Source organism: Sceloporus undulatus, chromosome 9 (genome assembly GCF_019175285.1).
Source record: "Sceloporus undulatus isolate JIND9_A2432 ecotype Alabama chromosome 9, SceUnd_v1.1, whole genome shotgun sequence".
Lineage (NCBI taxonomy): Eukaryota > Metazoa > Chordata > Lepidosauria > Squamata > Phrynosomatidae > Sceloporus > Sceloporus undulatus.
The window spans coordinates 26,098,531-26,113,320 of record NC_056530.1 but is presented as its reverse complement, the minus strand read 5'-3'; the positions used below and the strand labels follow the sequence as shown (position 1 = coordinate 26,113,320).

The 14,790-nt window shown below is 49.8% G+C and overlaps 4 protein-coding genes across 17 annotated transcripts in view; 2 read left to right on the top strand and 2 right to left on the bottom strand.

Moving 5' to 3' along the window:
* NIT1 (nitrilase 1) lies at window positions 1–5,198 on the bottom strand. Of its 4 annotated transcripts, none has more exons than XM_042440087.1 (7): window positions 5,087–5,198; window positions 3,887–3,976; window positions 2,893–3,150; window positions 1,712–1,815; window positions 950–1,083; window positions 716–841; window positions 1–474 (listed from the first exon to the last, which is right to left on the bottom strand). In XM_042440087.1, coding segments are annotated over exons 1-7 (993 nt in total). In that variant the 5' UTR covers window positions 5,089–5,198; the 3' UTR covers window positions 1–195. The 4 variants fall into 4 exon arrangements, with proteins under 4 accessions (XP_042296021.1, XP_042296022.1, XP_042296023.1 ...); XM_042440088.1 differs by having other exon boundaries at window positions 3,914–3,976; XM_042440089.1 differs by lacking the exon at window positions 5,087–5,198 and adding an exon at window positions 4,900–4,990.
* Window positions 5,199–5,680: 482 nt separating this feature from the next.
* Window positions 5,681–8,796, top strand: PFDN2 (prefoldin subunit 2). Its single transcript, XM_042440093.1, has 4 exons — window positions 5,681–5,839; window positions 6,801–6,889; window positions 7,637–7,760; window positions 8,472–8,796. The coding sequence occupies exons 1-4, from the start codon at window positions 5,732–5,734 to the stop codon at window positions 8,649–8,651; spliced, it is 501 nt and encodes a 166-aa protein (XP_042296027.1). The 5' UTR covers window positions 5,681–5,731; the 3' UTR covers window positions 8,652–8,796.
* KLHDC9 (kelch domain containing 9) overlaps window positions 8,790–14,790 on the bottom strand; it is a 20,083-nt gene continuing 14,082 nt past the window's right edge. For 6 of the 10 annotated variants that reach the window (XM_042440077.1, XM_042440082.1, XM_042440076.1 and 3 more), the window contains exons 2-5: window positions 11,347–11,876; window positions 10,905–11,073; window positions 10,261–10,459; window positions 8,790–9,288 (exon numbers count right to left, since the gene is read on the bottom strand). In XM_042440077.1, coding sequence (XP_042296011.1) covers window positions 9,122–9,288; window positions 10,261–10,459; window positions 10,905–11,073; window positions 11,347–11,876 — 1,065 coding nt within the window. In that variant the 3' untranslated portion in view covers window positions 8,790–9,121. The other 4 variants (XM_042440078.1, XM_042440079.1, XM_042440080.1 and 1 more) reach the window with 4 other exon arrangements.
* The window catches only part of LOC121915662 (V-type proton ATPase catalytic subunit A-like), an 11,099-nt gene continuing 7,324 nt past the window's right edge, over window positions 11,016–14,790 (top strand). The window contains exon 1 of one of the 2 annotated variants that reach the window (XM_042440069.1): window positions 11,016–11,080. The gene's annotated coding sequence lies outside the window, so the exon portion shown is untranslated. Of the gene's footprint in view, window positions 11,081–14,349; window positions 14,366–14,790 lie in introns of those variants that run through there. The other variant, XM_042440070.1, reaches the window with a different exon arrangement.

Genomic DNA, 14,790 nt, shown 5'->3' with positions numbered 1-14,790 from the left:
TGACAGAAGCCACTTTAATCTTTCAGCTGCTACAAGACTTCACTTTTTTGGTAGTGTGTATGTTGTCCTTTCTAATCCAGGGGTGTGCGTCCTCCAGGTGATGCTGGACTCCCAACTCCCATCATCCCTGATCAAAGAATTCTGGAAGACAGTTCCATTTGCATCTGAAGATCTGGGCTCTTGTCGGGGAAGGTGTCACGGCGACGGGACGTCCTGCCGAAGAGCTACCCGGCCGTAGAGGTCACTCCGGCGGTGGCGGAAGACGGGCATCTCTTGCCGGACACGGCGCAGGTAAGCCAGGTCGATTTCTGCGTAGCACAAGCCTGGGCCCTCCTGGCACTGGGCCACCACACTCCCCCAGGGGTCCACCACCATGCTGTGGCCATAGGAGGCCCGGCGGTCATGGTGCTTGCCTGTCTGGGCTGCGGCCACTACGTAACACTGAGTCTCGATGGCCCGGGCACGCAGGAGGGGCTGCAGAGACAGAGAAGGGGCACAGACCTGATGTCCCTCCTCAGTGAACTTTGGTTCCCACAAACCCTCCCAAACCCTAAGTTCCGCTGAGCATGTAAGGAGTGCCCCACCGCAGCTAAGGGAACGTGCAAAGTGTCTTATGGGAAGGGGAGAAACTACTGCTTGTAAAACATGGCTGGACACAACTGTTTTTCCCTCTGAGAAGAGAACCAAGGGCTGTGAGGATGCCCAGCTGACTTACCTCCCAGTGGGCAGACCCTGTTGGCACAGTGAAGGCGGACGGGTAGGTGAGAATCTCTGCCCCTTCCTGGACCAGAGCCAAAGACATTTCTGGGAACCGGAGGTCGTAACAGGTGGCGAGACCAACCTGAAAGCAGGCAAGAGACAGGGAGAGGTCAGCTGGCTGATGGATTGGCAGCCAATCTTTCAGCTATTCTCCATGGTTGGTCCTCCATCCGAGTGTCCTTCCACCCACCTTTCCAGCCGGAGTGTCCGCAGGGGCCACAATCTCTGATCCCGGGTTAGTGAAGGCACTTTCCTTCAGGGAGACCCGTCCCTCCAGCTCCACGTCAAAGAGGTGGGTCTTTCGATAGGCAGCTGCAAGGGTCCCTGCAGGCAGCAGAGAGGGATCATGCAGCAAAAAGAACAGGCACAGAGAGAGACATCCCTTAATTAGGGATTGGGATTTCTTGGAGCCTTTTTGACCATTAGCCCAGGGGTAATAAGGCGTCTCTGGTAATATATCTAATGTTCCTTTAACACCCTCACCACTTCTTGTGACAATGATCTTCATGAATTAATTCTGCACTGTTTTAAGGGGGTGGGGAGTAAGTACTTCACATTAGACAGCATATAAATAGTGGTTCCCAAACTTTGGTTCTCCATACATTTTTTTGACAACACATGGTGAAAATACCCCAGGTCAAGGATCTTGAACCCAGAATCTTCTGTAAGCAAAGCAGGGGTTTGCCACTGAGATGTTACCTGTCTTGAATTGTACTGCCTCTTACCATTTTAAGAAGGACAGAAACAAGTTGGAATGGGTTCAGAGTAGGGCAACATGGATCATAAGTGTATGGAAGACAAAACATATGAGGAAAGACCCTTGGGGTCTCTTCCAACTCTAGAATTGTCCCAATTCGAAGTTGTGACTCGGTTTCATTTCGAGAGCCTCTCAAGCCTGAACGGGCCAGCACACTGAAGGGATCAGGGCCCTGGCATCTTTACATCTCCTCACCTTTGGGATCCAAGAGGAGGTGGCAGTTGTAGATCCGCTGGGTGCTCTTCCAGTCGCTGCCTCTCTCGTGGAAGCCTCCGAGGGAGAGCCAAACCCCACACTCCCTGCCAAAAAAGCAGAGTGAAAGTGCATCAGGCCAGCCCTGGGATAAACAGTTCTCTAAGGCATATCTCAACAAAAGGGAGCAGCTTTCATTTTTAAAATTAATATTATGGTTCCATCCCTTTATTTATAATCTTTCCTGTCTTCTAAGGCTCCAGACCAGGGGTCGGCAACCACTGGCCCGCGGGCCACATCCGGCCCAGCAAGGCCTTGGGACCAGCCCGAGCCCGGTCCTGCCGCCGATTGCCAAAGGCCCCGCGCCGGTGGCAATCGGCAGCAGGACCGGGTCTCTCGAGTGGGGCCCTGCCTGGCCCCCTCCGCCGGCGGGCAGTGCCAAGGAGCTCCGCTGAAGTGAGGCTCCTTGGCCCTGCCTGTTCCCCTCCGGGCAGGGCAGGAAAGGGGCAGTGGTCCTCCTCCTCCTTCCCTCCCTTCCCGCGGCTGTGCAGGCAGGGAAGAAAGGGGGTGGGGGAAGAGGAGCAGGAGGAGGAGGGAGGAAGGAAGGAAGGGAGGAGGAGGAGGAGGGAGGGAGGGAGGAAGAGGAGGATGAAGAAGAAGAGTATCAGGAGGAGGAGGAGGATTTCCATTCCATTTCTACAGGTCTGCTTTGTTTTAACAATGATAGTGGTGGTGATGATGATGATATCAGTCAGTTTCTGAGATATGCACTCACTCTTTCTGAAAGTGAGACAGTGTGACTTTCCAAAGTGCATTTCTGTGTATTTTCGGTGCTTTTAATGCTAAAAGGTCTGCTTTAACAATGATAGTGATGATGATGGTGATGGTGATATTGATATCAGCCAGCTTCAGAGGCCCAAATGTCCTCCATTTTGATCATGCCTAACAAACATGCATTTATATTAACTTTTTTTAAAATCATCAAATTTGTTTGCATGTCCTCCATTTTTTAAAAATGTGTCCTACATTTGAAAATGTCCTATATTGTTTAATTATTTATTTTTTGGCTTCGGCCCCCCAGTTGTCTGAGGGACAGCAACCCGGCCCCCGGCTCAAAAAGGTTGCCTACCCCTGCTCCAGACCAAGTGCTGTGAGCTCTTCTTCCACGCAGCCACTGTCCCTACCTGGCTAGGCTGATGTAACGCTGTATGTGATCCCCTCCCAGGGGCTCTGCTAATCTCAGGGTCTCTTCGACGCTGCTGCCAATGAAGTCAAAGGCCTCTGGGAGGAAAACCACACAGACACCCCGATGGGTTGCCTCTCGCACAAGCTGGGAGCAACAGGCCCAGTTGTGCTCTTTGTCTGGAGTGGAAGTCACCTGGCAAACCGCAATGAGGGGCTTGGGCGCTCCGGTGGCCATGGGACGGACGCTGTGGTGGGCACTAGAGTCAGTGAGAGAGAGAACAAGTCAGGTGGAAATACATACAATCAAGAAGGCAAAACAAAACTTCCAAAAGTATGTCTGTATGTGTTTATTATATCACTTATCTTCTGACATGGGAACCAAAGGGGCTGCTTGTTTGATGTTGCGCCTTGAAGTCATTTCTGAGTTATGGCAACCCTATTGCAGGGTTTTCCTAGCAACTGAGAAGGCCCTGTCTCCCTTGCCCTCACCAAACTTCTTAGAGGGGCGGGATACAAATAAATATTATTATTATTATTATTATTATTATTATTATTATTATTATTATTATACATTACAGAGCTACAAATGGACCCATCTGAGGATCACCCTGGATATGGATAGAGCTTCACATGTTTATGTGCTGAAGGACCTGGGTTCAAGTCCTTAGCAGGGTTCCCAAGGAGTGCTATGACAGGAAACTTGCTATACAGTTGGGAGGTTTTCCAACTTCTGAATCTTTGCCCCCATTTAAACCCACTCATTTTGGGCACCCCTGCAATGTAATTTAGTTCCTTCAGGGCTGAATGAAGTTCTCTATCTTTGTGTCAGTCTTGTTCTCTCGGTGCAAATCGTGCAAATCACTTCACAGGGATATTTGTAGGATTAGAAAACAGAAGTTGGGATGGGGCCAGAGGACACCCTATGCTCTGAAAGGGGCAAAGATATTGCCACCTCTTGCATTCGGTGCCCTGATGTTCCAAGAGGTTAGTCACCTGCGGCTGGAGGCCTGGGTTTTGAACCTTAAAAGTTGCTTCTCTGCAGCGCAAAGGATCCACGACGGCTTCCGAACCACCGCTTGCAACCTAGAAGAACAAAGCAGATGAACTGGTGCAAATTCTGGAACTAAATCTCTTGGTCAGCAGGCACTTTTCAATACATTTTGGGTCCATTTTTCCAATAGGAAGTAACCCACACATTGATGTCTGGGTTATCTTTGCTGGTCCCAAAATGATGGGAAAAAATTGCTCGAGATTATACATTTTGAGGGGTATTTTGAAACATTTCCCCAAAATCCCACCTTGTCTTTCCCTCCAACACATACACAGTGTCCAGATTCCCTTTATCCTGGTGTAAAGGGTTGTTGTTTTCTGGTTTCTGTTGGCAGTCTCCCATGCAAGTACCAATCCTAGCTGACCCTCCTTAGCTTCCAGGATCAGACAAGATTTGATGCCTTCAGGTGCTATGTGTGTGTATATGTATGTATAAATCTCTGTATGTATATATAATGTGTGTGTACACACATACATATCCACATACAGACTACATACATTGTTGTTCTTATCTGACTGAGTTGTAGTGAATGAGGGACCTCTGAGGCATACTGTCCTCCATAGCCCTGCTCCTCAGGTCTTGCAAACTTGGGGCAGCCATGGCTTCCTTAATGCAGACTCTCCATCCAGTCTTCCTCTATCCCTACATCCTTTGATCTTACCAAACTTTGTTGTTGCATGCCTTCAAGTTTTTTTCAACCTACGCTGAACCTATTGCTGAGTTTTCTGAGGCAGAGAGTCTGTGACTCACCCAAGGCCTCCCATTGCATTTCCACGGCTGAATAGGGATTTGAACCCTGGTCTCTAGAGTCCAGTGTTCAAACCATTATGCCACACTGCCTTCTTTACCATATATATATATATATATATATATATATGAAATTGCACGAAGGAGAGGAAAAGATGTTGTCCTTGTCTATTCCCAGTAGCAAGGAGTTACACAGGACAAAACCCACCTCTCTCCTATAAATTGCACCCTTTCCTTTCTGCATCCTTCCCCAGAAAGAGATTTGCTCAGATCCTAAAATCCCACATTGTAACCCCAAAACCGAGAATAAATCAGGTTCCTTTCACCCCATTTCCCCCATCTTAGTTCCTCCCCTCCACAAATCCTCCCCTTCTTTTTTACCCAGCAGTGTTTACATGGGCACAGGAGCAGCAGCAATGGCTTAGAAGTCTCCCCCAAACTCTAAAAAAGAAGTAATAATAATAAAAATATCCAGGCTCAGGAGTCCAGCCCGGAAGTCCACCTTGCCCTTAACAAAGATGGCGCCTTTGGGGGCAGTGTCGCCTATTCTATAAAGAGGGGAGCTGCCCACAAACAAAATGGCGCCTCAGGACTGCATAAATTAAGGCATAAGTTACTCGTTGACACACACATTTGTTAGTTTATAGGTTTATTTCTGCGAAATAGTAGCGGTTTCGGGTTGCTTGGTTTCGTAGCACACACTTTGCCCTCAACAAAGATGGCGGCGGGCGGAAAACAAGCCGAGGCCTGAGGCGATTTTTAGGCCTCCAAAAACGGACTTTAAAACGTCCTAAAGTTCAGAGAGCGCTTCGTTTCAACAGTAACAACATCAACGGGGCCGCTGTGGAGCGTTTAAAATGAGGGAAAGAGCACGTTTTTTAAACAAAGGGCGCGAAAGAATGGATAGAGAGTGTGTTTTTCTTAAACAAGATGGCGGACCGGAAGTGGCTGTGTGCGGACGCGAAAGAGGCCCGGACTTCCGGTCTGGACCGGAAGTGGTGCCCAGGGCTGGTTGTTAGGCGACGGGGAGACGGAGGAAGATGGCGGAGAGCGGGAAGAGCAAGAGCGGCAGCGGAGGAGCGCCGGCGTCGGCGGGGTCCTCGGGAGGTGCCGGGGCGGCGGCAGCCAAGGCCCTGACGGCGGAGCAGGTGCGGAGCATGGCAGGAGCAGGCCGAGAGGGCCTCTGGGCTGCTGCTGCTATTTTGGAGGAGGCTCTGGCGCCTTGGATACCTTGCTCTGCGTTGTGTCAGCGCCACCTTTTGAGCCCTGCGTCAAGGCGGAGGCATTGCTCTGGTTAATTGTAGGACTGGCCCAGAGAGAACCATTGGGCAGTCCTTCCCCAATTGGGCAAGCCTTCTGTAACGATTCCCTGTCGGCCATTATTCCCCAATGCATTCCAATGGGGAAATGTTCTGTAATGAGCCTCTAGTCTCCAATGGCTCTCTCTGGGCAAGTAGTCTATTATTCCCTCAGTGATTCACTATGGACAAGTGCTCCCTAATGGTTCCCTATGGACAAGTGCTCCCTAATGGTTCCCTATGGACAAGTGCTCCCTAATGGTTCCCTATGGACAAGTGCTCCCTAATGGTTCCCTATGGACAAGTGCTCCCTAATGGTTCCCTATGGACAAGCGTTCCCTAATGGTTCCCTATGGACAAGCGTTCCCCAATGATTCCTTGTGGGCAACTATGGTTTCTCTGTGGGCAAGTACTGGGATTCGAACCTTGGCCTCCAGAGTTATGGTCCAGTACTTATAGAAACAATGAATCCTAGAGTTGGAAGACAGCCCAAGAAGGGTCCTGACCCAGTCCAATACTTTTCTTCAGCCGTGCAGGAACTCTCCATCAAAGCTCCCCTTGAGCCAGATGGCCTTCCAGCCTCAGCTTCAAGGCCTCCAAGGAAGGAGCCTCAAAGGCAGGGTCTTCCACTGTCCAGCAGCCCTTACTCTCAGGATGCTTCTCCTAAGGTTTTGGTGGGATCTCTTGTCCTGCCATTTCCATCCATTGTTCCAGGTCCCATTCTCTGGAGCAGCAGAAAACAAGCTTAGTTTGGATGTGGCTGGAGGGTGATGCTCCTTGTCAATGGCCTTTTTCTCTCTCCCTCTTTCAGGTGGTGGCTGGATTTAACCGCCTGCGCCAGGAGCAGCGAGGCCTGGCCTCCAAGGCAGCGGAGCTGGAAATGGAGCTCAATGAACACAAGTGAGCGATGGGCAAGGAAGTGTGAATGGCTGTGCCTTTCTTACTTCTGGAGAGAGATGCCTTGTGGTTTTGTTCTGTTGTTGTTACAATCCTTTGAAGAGATTCTAGACATGGAAAGGCTCAAGGGGGGGGGGGGAATGGGGGAAAATTCAGTGGGGAAAATACCCCAAATGGATTCCATTTTCTTCCTTTGAGACTAACTGAAGGAAAGAAGTTGGCAGCATGAGCTTTGATAAAGTCTACTTCCTGAGAAACCAAATCTACATCTGGGGAAAGTAGGTTAAAGCCTAGGAAAGCTCCTGCTGCCAATGTCTTTCTTTCAGTGAGTCCCAACGGGGCCACAAGAGCTCTCTGCAGACTGATTCTATAGACTAATGTGGCTGTATCTTTGAAAGAAAGCTTTCATAGACTTAAGTCTGCTTCCTCAGGTGCATTAAGTAAACTGAACTCTAGGAAAGCTCCTGCTGCCAATTCTTTCTTTCAGTGCGTCTCAAAGGCACTAAAGGATCTCTGTATAACTGATCCTACAGACTTAAGAGGGCTATATCTTTGAATTCTGTAACTTAATCCAGTTGGACTGGAGTCAGTGTTTGCCAGAGGGCCTGAGTGTCCTTGGTGGAGGTGATCCTATTGTAGGCTATGGCACCTGACCAGTGCCTCAACTTCCTTTGCAGCCAGAATGACCACCAGCCAGAAGCAGCATTTTTACAGACTAACAGGGCTGTATCTTTGAATTCTCCTCTGCAGGTTAGTTATCGAAACGCTGCGAGAGGTGGATCCGACCAGGAAGTGCTACCGGATGGTGGGAGGCGTGTTGGTGGAGCGCACCGTGAAGGAGGTCCTCCCGGCCCTAGAAGGCAATAAAGAACAGGTACCTCTGCGTCTGGCAGAAGGCAGAACCCCTCAGGACAGATTGGTCCGTCATTATGCTTCCAAGGATTTTATCTGACTGGTTGGCACTTCATGAATCCTTACTGGCTAATATTGTGGCTGTCAACAAAACTTACATTTCAAGAAGTAGAGAACAGAGATTGGAAAGGTTAAGATTCCTCTAGGCCCCTCTATGCTTGGTGGCCCATTTGTAGGTGACACAAGAGACAGGGCTTTCTCGGTGGCTTCTCCCAGAGGACAGACTAACTTGGCCCCATCTTTGCTGTCCTTCCACTAGCCAGCAAATGTGGGTCTTCAGCTATTAAGTGACTCTTGCATGAGGGGTCTTAGAGGGGTCTTGTAATCTTACTTCCATTATTAAATGCTTTTAAACTGCTTGAGAATTGTGTTTTAAGGTCCGGACAGATAGGCCAAAATAAAGCTGCTTCTGATCACTTTGTTTCAATGATGCTTGCATCCTAAGAGGCCAGAAGCCATGCCAAAGCCATGCTTCAGTCCTAAGGATTGGAGCACAGTTTTGGCGCAGCTTATTTATTTTTAAGCTTCTGTACTATGTAATGTTTTAGGCCTCAGTTTGTTTTTCTCTTATCCTGAATCCACCCCGGGACCCTCCTCGGTAGAAAGGCAGGGTGTAAATGGAATAATGAATCAGTGGCCCATCCTGAGTCTGTCCCTGCCTTGTCCTTCGCAGATCAACAAAATCATAGAGACGCTGAGCCAGCAGCTGCAGACGAAAGGCCGGGAGCTCAACGAATTCCGGGAAAAGCACAACATCCGCCTGATGGGCGAGGACAACCAGAAGGCTCCGGCCAAAGAAAACGCCGAGGGGTCCGGCGCCAAAGCCACTTCTGCGGGGGTCCTAGTCTCCTAGTAGAGGCCAGAGGGCTCTTCTCTTCAAGGACTTAACACCCTCCTTGCTCTCGGCCTCAGAGGCTTAACCTTATTATTGTTATTAATTTTGGATGTCATTCATTGTAATATTTCTTTTGTTAAATAAACGTTTTGTGTGTCACTTAGTTGGGAGCCCTGTCAAGCCTGGCAACTGCGCTGGGTTGTTGTTTTTCTCCTGAAGCCCAGTGGTAGAGAGATGATACCCAGATTCTACCCCCAAAAGCATCTCTAGTTAAAGGAGAGTTGGACAAGAGCCACATGCGGTCCTTAGAGTTTGTTCTTCGCAGGCCCCAGAGATCAGGCTTGGATCCTAAACCTTTGATAGGTAAAACTTTATTTGTAAGCTGGGAAGTGACAGGAGAAGCCATTTTAACCGTGCTTTTACTTAATCACAAACCAAAGGAGAAAAGCTCTTTGGGAAACACGGAGCTGGCAAGAAGGTTCTAGACTTCAGGCAGAGATCTCCAAGCTGTAAATCTCAGGACAAGGGGTCTTGCCATCAGCCCCAAACCCTCCAACAAGGTACAGCTTGTCGTTCCAAAGACAGGTCCGGTGGCCGATCCTCTTCTGGGCCCGGTTGGAAGAAGGAAAGCGGAACCACTTGGCTGGCAAAGACCCTGGAAAGGGGGGAAAAGCCCAGCTCAGTTCTTGGAGAACCATCATCCCTCTTGCGTTTTTGTCTTTGGCTCTTTTGCCTGTAGGCTTGGTGTAAAAAAGGCTCCTATTAGGAAATTTTAGAGGAAAGAAAATGTTGGCCAAAGACTTTTCAGTCTTCTCACATTTCGTGTAGGGAGCAAAAAAGGCAGTGAAGTTATGGCTGCATAATCCTCCCTGTCATTCTCCCATCCACTCTTATTACAGACTGAAAGAGAGGAATCTCTTCTATTCAGTGTGATAATGTCAGAGAGAGATTCGCTTTCTGAGAGGTATTTCAAAAGTGTGGAATGGAAAAGCTTCTGACTGGGCAGAAAAGGCTGTTTCAGTCCCTGCAGAGAGAATGCTGCGGTTGGGGAGGTTCCACACAAAACCCGCACACAGCCGTTCTGTTCTGAAACGAGGTTTTTTCCTGTACAGAAAATAGGTAAAATTCCTTGTTGCTTTTTTCCAGAAGCAAATAATATCCCTAGGCGGCTGCCAGACTGCAAAATTAATGCTGTTTGACACCCGTTTTAACTCATGGCTCCATCCTGTGGAATCCTGGGATGTATAGTCTGTGGTGGCAACGACAGAAGGCTCACAAAACTACAAATCCCAGAATTCCATAGCATTTGAGTCATGGCATTTTAAAAGTGTTATCAGTGTGCTCTAACTCTGCAGTGAAGATGCACCCCTGGTTCACATTCTCTCAGCCGCTTTGCTTGCCACTTTTCTGGTGATGCCCTAGACTCTGTTTCTCAATTCTCAGCTGACGTTTTTAAGTTACTGCAAAGCAAGGAATTTGGGGTGCTATCAAAGAGCAATTTTATTGGAGTCTGATTTGAGGAAGAAATGTCCTCATTTTGCCCCCATAAGGACATTCCCATCCTCCAAAATTAACCAGGAATGCTTGCACTAAATGTTGGAGAGGTTAGAGAGAGAGCTGCTCTTACTTGTATCGTGGACGTAAAGGTCGTTGCAAACAGCATCCCTGCCCTTCCCCAGGGTTTCTCCTCCGAAGATGACGGCAAAAGGCCCCACCACTGTGCAGGATTGATGCCTCAGGCCCTTGGGACCCTCCCCGGATCCCTTTTCGGTGCTGACCAAGCGGGAGAGTTGTTCTGTCAGGCCAGGAGCATGAGTTGAATCAGCCTGATAAAAGAGTGCGTTTGTCAGAAGGAGAGAGAGGAGCATTGGAGAGGCCCTAAATGCGCTCCATTGCAAAGGATAGGCATCTAACATAAAAGCCCTTCAAGCACCTTTTCCTTGCCACCCACAGCAGGAAAAAAATACAAGGGCAGCCAATTAAACAACTGAAGCAAGTAGAGGACAAAGTGGGAGGACAAGAGAAACCAGGACATTTTAAAAGCAACCAAGAAAGTGGAAGGGCAGAGGATTAACTGGGCATCCTGACAAATTGGGGACATTTGGAGGGTATGTCCTTAGGAATGATTACTAAATCATTATTTCTCTATTGCTTTCGTCATACTTGGTTGCTAGCTGGATGGTGCTGATGACTGTATTAATGTAGTGCTCTGTTTTCCCTCCCTTGAAATGGTCCCCATTCCCTGCTGCAAGGATGCCATCTCTCACTCACGTTAATCTTGCTCTTCCCCCAGCGTCCAGCCACGTCGAAGTCAGCCGAGTCGCGCCCACCGAAGACCATGAGTTTGTAGCCGCTGCTTTTCCTGGCAGAGCTCCCCTCGGGCAACAGCATGGCGGAGTGGCCGGCCCGCGACGCCGTGCGCGACTCCTCTTCCTCATACCTGGCAGGTAGAAAAGAGATACGACAAAGTAGTCTTTGTTTTAAACCAAACTGCTGCTCGGCCTTTCCTCCTTCAGGAAGCTAGCACTCAGTCCTAAGTTTCAGATTATTTCATGCACTTCGTCCATGCTCCCTTTGCAGGGAGTGCATTCACATTTCCTAAATGAGGCCAGTGGTAAATTAGAGATTTGGGTCAGTTTTGGGTACCGAACAACGTCTTGGGGAGGTCTAGATTTGCAGTCGCATCATGCTCAAAACACTTCTCAGGACCTACCAGTAGGTCTTGGCCGCTGGGTTGAGGTGTAAGGTGAAGATGCTGGCGTAGCGCCTCTGTGTGCGCAGCCCTCCCTCGCGGCCCACCACTCGCGCCTCGTGGTCCGACAGCTTGGTGCAGGTGTGGCTGCTGAGCCCCACGGGGGCCTGGTTGGAGGGTCCCGCGGACCAGCGTTCCCAGCGTCTGTGCTCCGCGTCGAAGCCACAGACGTCGGAGACCCGGCGGGAGCCATCCCAGCCTCCCACAACGCACAGGAAGCGGTCAGCCAGGACCACGGCCTCGTGGTGGCTCCGGCGGTAGCCTTCGTCCGGAGCAATGGTTCTGACCGCCTGGAGTGCCGGGTCGAAGGCCACCACGTCCCCCAGAGGTGGTTCCTGGGTCTCTGGCGACTTCAGTCCCCCGAAGATGAGGAGGTTCCCCTGCACCATGTTGCATGAATGGAAACCACGGGCGAGGAGGTCACTGCGCACCACTGGCCTCCATGCCCAGCCACTGGGGCCGGCACTGGCGGATGACATGCCAGGGCTGACCTGCAAGAAGCAAAGCAAAGGAAGTTAAAGGCTTGAGTAGCGGTTTGAGTGTTGGACTATGACTCCGGAGACCAGGGTTTGAATCCTAGCTTAGCCATGGAAACGCATTGGGTGGCCTTGGGCAAGCCACACTCTCTCAGCCTCAGAGGATGGCAATGGCAAACCTCCTCTGAACAAATCTGGCCAAGAAAATCCCATGAAAGGCTTTGGAAATAACCTGAAAGCACACAACAACAACATTTCCAGAAACAAAATATTCACACTAGAACGAAGATGCAGTTGTCTCCTTTTGCCTCTGTGGCAATGTACTGTGGTGCCTGAAACAGATCCATAAAGTAGAGAGGATGAGAACTGTTGGAAGCCCCAGCCAGCACAGGCAACAGCGATGGATGCTGGGAGTTGCAATGCATGGTCCTCAGAAGGATAACTACATGGCCCACAACAACAAGGGTCCAGAAAGGAAATAGGCCTGCTAGATGGTGCATTTGTCTCCTTTTGCCTCCATGTTGGTGTGATGCCTAGCAGCCTTGGAGAGGGAATGGATCTATTCTGGAAGGAAGGATCACGGCTCCCCCAGACATTGTTGGATTGCACATCCCAGAAGCCCTTAGCCAGCACAGGCAATGGCGATGGATGCTGGGAGTGCAATGCATTATTCTCAGAGGGAAGAAACGTGGCAAGAAAACCCCATGATAGTCATGCCTTAGGGTCACCGTAAGCCGGAAACCAAGGCACACAACGGCAGCTGCAATATTTACCTCCCAATGTTAGCGTATCTGCTGCCGAACAGGGGGCCGTTTGTGCAAATGCTGTGCCAAGGCTGGCAAAATATTAAAGGCCGCCTGCAAAAACCTTGCAAAGAAAACATGACATTAACCCAAGCCCAGATTTTCTATTTGGGCGGACATTGCATGGCCTTCCTCCATAGAAACGCTTGGGCCTACCTGCTAAGAGGGAGCCAGCGCAGAGTAGGAGGCAGTTGCTCAGCAACCGGAAGCCCCTAGCAACCGCATCCACATCCGCCTCTCCCTTGGCAACCGGCCTGGTTTTGAGCCTAGGCCCATCCCTGCCAGAAAGCATTTTGCTGAGAGCAAAGCCATTGCTCTTGATTTAGAAAGAGACAGAGGTTGGTTTTGGGCGCTGAGAGGTCCAGAGGAATCTGGAATGAGGGGTTTTAAATGGCAGAGAGATGCCAAAGGGATGCTACGTTGAGAGGGCTCCTGGGCCTTTCACGGTCAAAAAGGACAGCTTCAGTTGGCCAAAGTGCTGAAACGGTTTGCAATCTAGCAATGCTTCCGTTCTTGCAACACAAATAGAGTGCCTCAGAGCATGTGCAGAGTGCCTGGGCAAAGGACCTCGACAGACCCAGCATTTGCAAACCTAGGGTTCCCTTTTACGTTTTGTCTTCTGTGATCCAAAGGAAATTTTGGAGCCGTTTATTGGGCTGGCAGGTTGTGAGGTTGTGGCCCAGTTCAGACCCGTTTGGAACAGTTGCGACAGCTGTGGGTTTGTTTATGGGTTTGGTGCATGAGTCAAAGCTTGTGGGGTAAACAAGCCACAATAAAGGATCGCAAGCCACAATAAGGGACCCGATTCCTGTATGATCTTGGAAACAATCTACCCCAAAGAAAGGGTTGGAAATGCATTGCCCTCAAGATGTCGTCCGACTGCAATGCCAAGCATCCCTCATAGTTGCCTGTCATGTCTCGGGGCTGATGGGTTTTGCAGTCCAACGCTGTCTTTAGGGGTGCTCTTTGCTTTCCCTTCTCTCCTCTCTCAGGATGACCAGATGCCCTAAATGCAAAGGAGGACACAGTGCTGCAAATATACATTTGTGGGGAGGACATTTTGGAGGTTGAAATGTAGGACAGATCCTTGGGAAAGGAGGACCCCTGGTGACCCTGACTCGATGGGCTTCTTAGTCCATCATGCTCTTACGTTTTGGGATTCCTTCTGGACAGAAGGTGGAAATGTAGGACACATCCTGGGAAAGGAGGCTGCCTGGCCACCCTGGTCCCCTCTCCCTGCCTTTTCCTCGCAGGCAGAAATCCAACCGGTCGCCCTCCCTTCCTTGGCTTTTGCTTTCTGAACTTTGGAGGAAAGGATGGCTCTTTTCTGCCGTGAAAAGCATTGGAGGGTGGAAGGAATTACTAAGAAAAGCAGGAGGAGGAAAGTGAGCCGGACTGTTGACTGTATACAGCAAGGCTGTTTGCTGTCCTTTTGGGAAGCTTTGCTCCCGCTTGCTCTCTCCTTCCAGTGACCTCCAGTCTCTCCCCAGTTCAGGCCAGAGCTGGTTCCAGGGCAGGAGGAAGGCACGCCGGACTGGTTTGCCCTGCCACCTTCGCTGTATAATGAACCATTTATCCCCTCCTACCAAAACCCCTGTCCCCTTGGCAGAAGGAGAGGGCAAAGCAGTGCAGAGACGCTCCCAGCAAGGAAGAAGGACTTTCCTCAACTTCTTCCCATCCCTTTGCAACTCACTTCCAAAAGTAAGACTTGGGGCTTTGCAGTTTCTAAAATGAGGAGAAGATTTGGGACCAGGGATGCTGGGGAAGGTGGGTTCTCCCCCCTCCCATCCCTTGGGAGGGTCTCTTGCTATTCATTTCCTTCCCCAGGACCTTCAAGGGTCCACTTGGACTTCCAAAGCATCTCCAGATAGAAAAGGGAGAAAGGGTCCTTTGGGAGGAAAGCGGCGGTTTATTTAAGAAGCCCCTGGAAGAATTAAAAGCTGCATCTGCACTGCAGAATTGATGTAGTCTGATACTGCTTTAATTGCCATGTCCATCTATTTTAACATCGTTATCATTTAATTCCTTTTTTAACCTCGTTTCTATGTTTTTAATTGCATTGGTCTTTTAATATTGTGACACTGCACTGAGTCCTGGTTCTGGGAAATGAGCGGGATACAAATAAA